Source organism: Fopius arisanus, unplaced genomic scaffold (assembly GCF_000806365.1).
Source record: "Fopius arisanus strain USDA-PBARC FA_bdor unplaced genomic scaffold, ASM80636v1 scaffold00067, whole genome shotgun sequence".
In the NCBI taxonomy this organism is placed as follows: domain Eukaryota; kingdom Metazoa; phylum Arthropoda; class Insecta; order Hymenoptera; family Braconidae; genus Fopius; species Fopius arisanus.
In genome coordinates this window covers 539,855-541,484 of record NW_011887806.1, presented here as the reverse complement: position 1 = coordinate 541,484, position 1,630 = coordinate 539,855, and the positions used below count along the sequence as shown (strand labels likewise).

The following is a 1,630-nucleotide window of genomic DNA, read 5'->3' as shown; positions in this document are numbered from 1 at the left end:
TGATAAAATTATTTCACAACTTCGAATATCATAGTAAATTGATAGTAAGATTAAATTATACAATGGAAATAATAATTTTGTAGTACACATTTGTGCTAAAAGTGATATAAAATTACAGTTTTTTTTTCACGCCACAGTCAAATCGTACATGCGGTGTGGACCAGTTTTGTGAAGAACCGAATACATGTTCATCATTCCGACCAAACGTTTCCCGCAAATTATTGACCCGCCAAGGGTTTTCTGTAATGAGAAAAAAAACAGTAAGTGTAGTTGATAAAATAAAATTAATTGGTGGAAGTAATTTATTTGTATTAATAGGCGGCACTCAGTTCATATTCATGCTTACATCGGGTAGAATTATAGACGAGGTAACATCTTCGAAACATAGGTGGAACGCATGAACAGGCACTCCTTTTTTTCGGCACGATTCTCGATGAGAAATCTTCACTGACATCGAGTATACTTGGCCACTATATCCATTCAATCCCACGTATGTACATATTGGGATCGTATAATCCATGGCAGAACCGATTGAAATTTTTTGAACCGTGTCAGTAAACTCGGCTGGCACACTGAGCTGAAAACCCGTAATAAATGAAAATGGACGAAGTGACGGTTTCCGCTGTGAAAATACGGATATAATAGCACATGGTTTGTAAATAATTTCCTAAAAAAATATGCAAATATCAATTTTTTTTGCACTAATCTTGCAGGAAGTGAATCGTATAGTACCAAAATCTCGCTGCATTAAGTGAGAGACACCATATTGGTAATTTTCCATGGTTGGCTCGATATACAGAACCTTTCCTTCTTCACCCCTTCTCCTTCGCTCTAGAAGCCAGTATGATCTCGACATAATTATTTTTTTTTATTATTAGGGATTACCACCACTTACCTTTAAAAATACAAAAATGTGTTTGTCGTACTCATCATCTATAAAAGCTGGGATCAGTGGAGTGAAGCAATTATATACTGAAATGCATCCCAATTGGACCGCAATGCTTTCAGGCATGTCAAACGTATGGACGGCAGAGCCTAAAACTACGTTTGGAGAGATGAGGGCCCCAATGGCAACCACCCCATTATGGTATCTAATGATTGCAATGAAAGGAAACTGACCCGGGACAGCCGGTATTACCCCGTTCTGGGTCTTCATCTCTGAAAATAGTTTATCATTATTATTAATCGACTAGTCCTGGTGAATTGTCCGTGGCAGAAAAACTTCGGCACAGGTTATTATTAATGGGATTTGATTATTTGGAAACGATAGAGACATCATCAGTCAAATGAATTTCGGATGTTCCTATTCTGATACCAATTTTTTTGTTGATTAGTTAATTATTTTGATAAATATTCACCGATTATGTGCGATGTTACACGAACCAAATCGCATCCATATGGATATCTATTTATTATTTCACTGGCAGAAATAGGCAATCGGAATTTCATTTGAGATGGTCAAGATATTGGACATATGTGGAAGGAAAAATTCTCACAATAATAATTATTATTCAGCTCTTACCTGAAAGAGTTGCTACAATTGTTAATAATAATAGTATAAAACTTGAAGCCATGATGAATCTATAATGCTAGTTTACGAACTGTCAAGTCAAGAATTTTCCGGGTTAGA

At 36.0% G+C, this 1,630-nt stretch overlaps 1 protein-coding gene across 2 annotated transcripts in view; it reads right to left on the bottom strand.

Moving 5' to 3' along the window:
* The window catches only part of LOC105269333 (uncharacterized), a 3,983-nt gene extending 2,353 nt beyond the window's left edge, over positions 1–1,630 (bottom strand). Inside the window, exons 1-4 of one of the 2 annotated variants that reach the window (XM_011309477.1) lie at positions 1,523–1,630; positions 896–1,158; positions 347–577; positions 7–240 (exon numbers count right to left, since the gene is read on the bottom strand). In XM_011309477.1, the coding sequence (XP_011307779.1) occupies positions 127–240; positions 347–577; positions 896–1,158; positions 1,523–1,574 (660 nt within the window). In that variant the 5' untranslated portion in view covers positions 1,575–1,630 and the 3' untranslated portion in view covers positions 7–126. Of the gene's footprint in view, positions 1–6; positions 241–346; positions 578–895; positions 1,159–1,522 lie in introns of those variants that run through there. The other variant, XM_011309478.1, reaches the window with a different exon arrangement.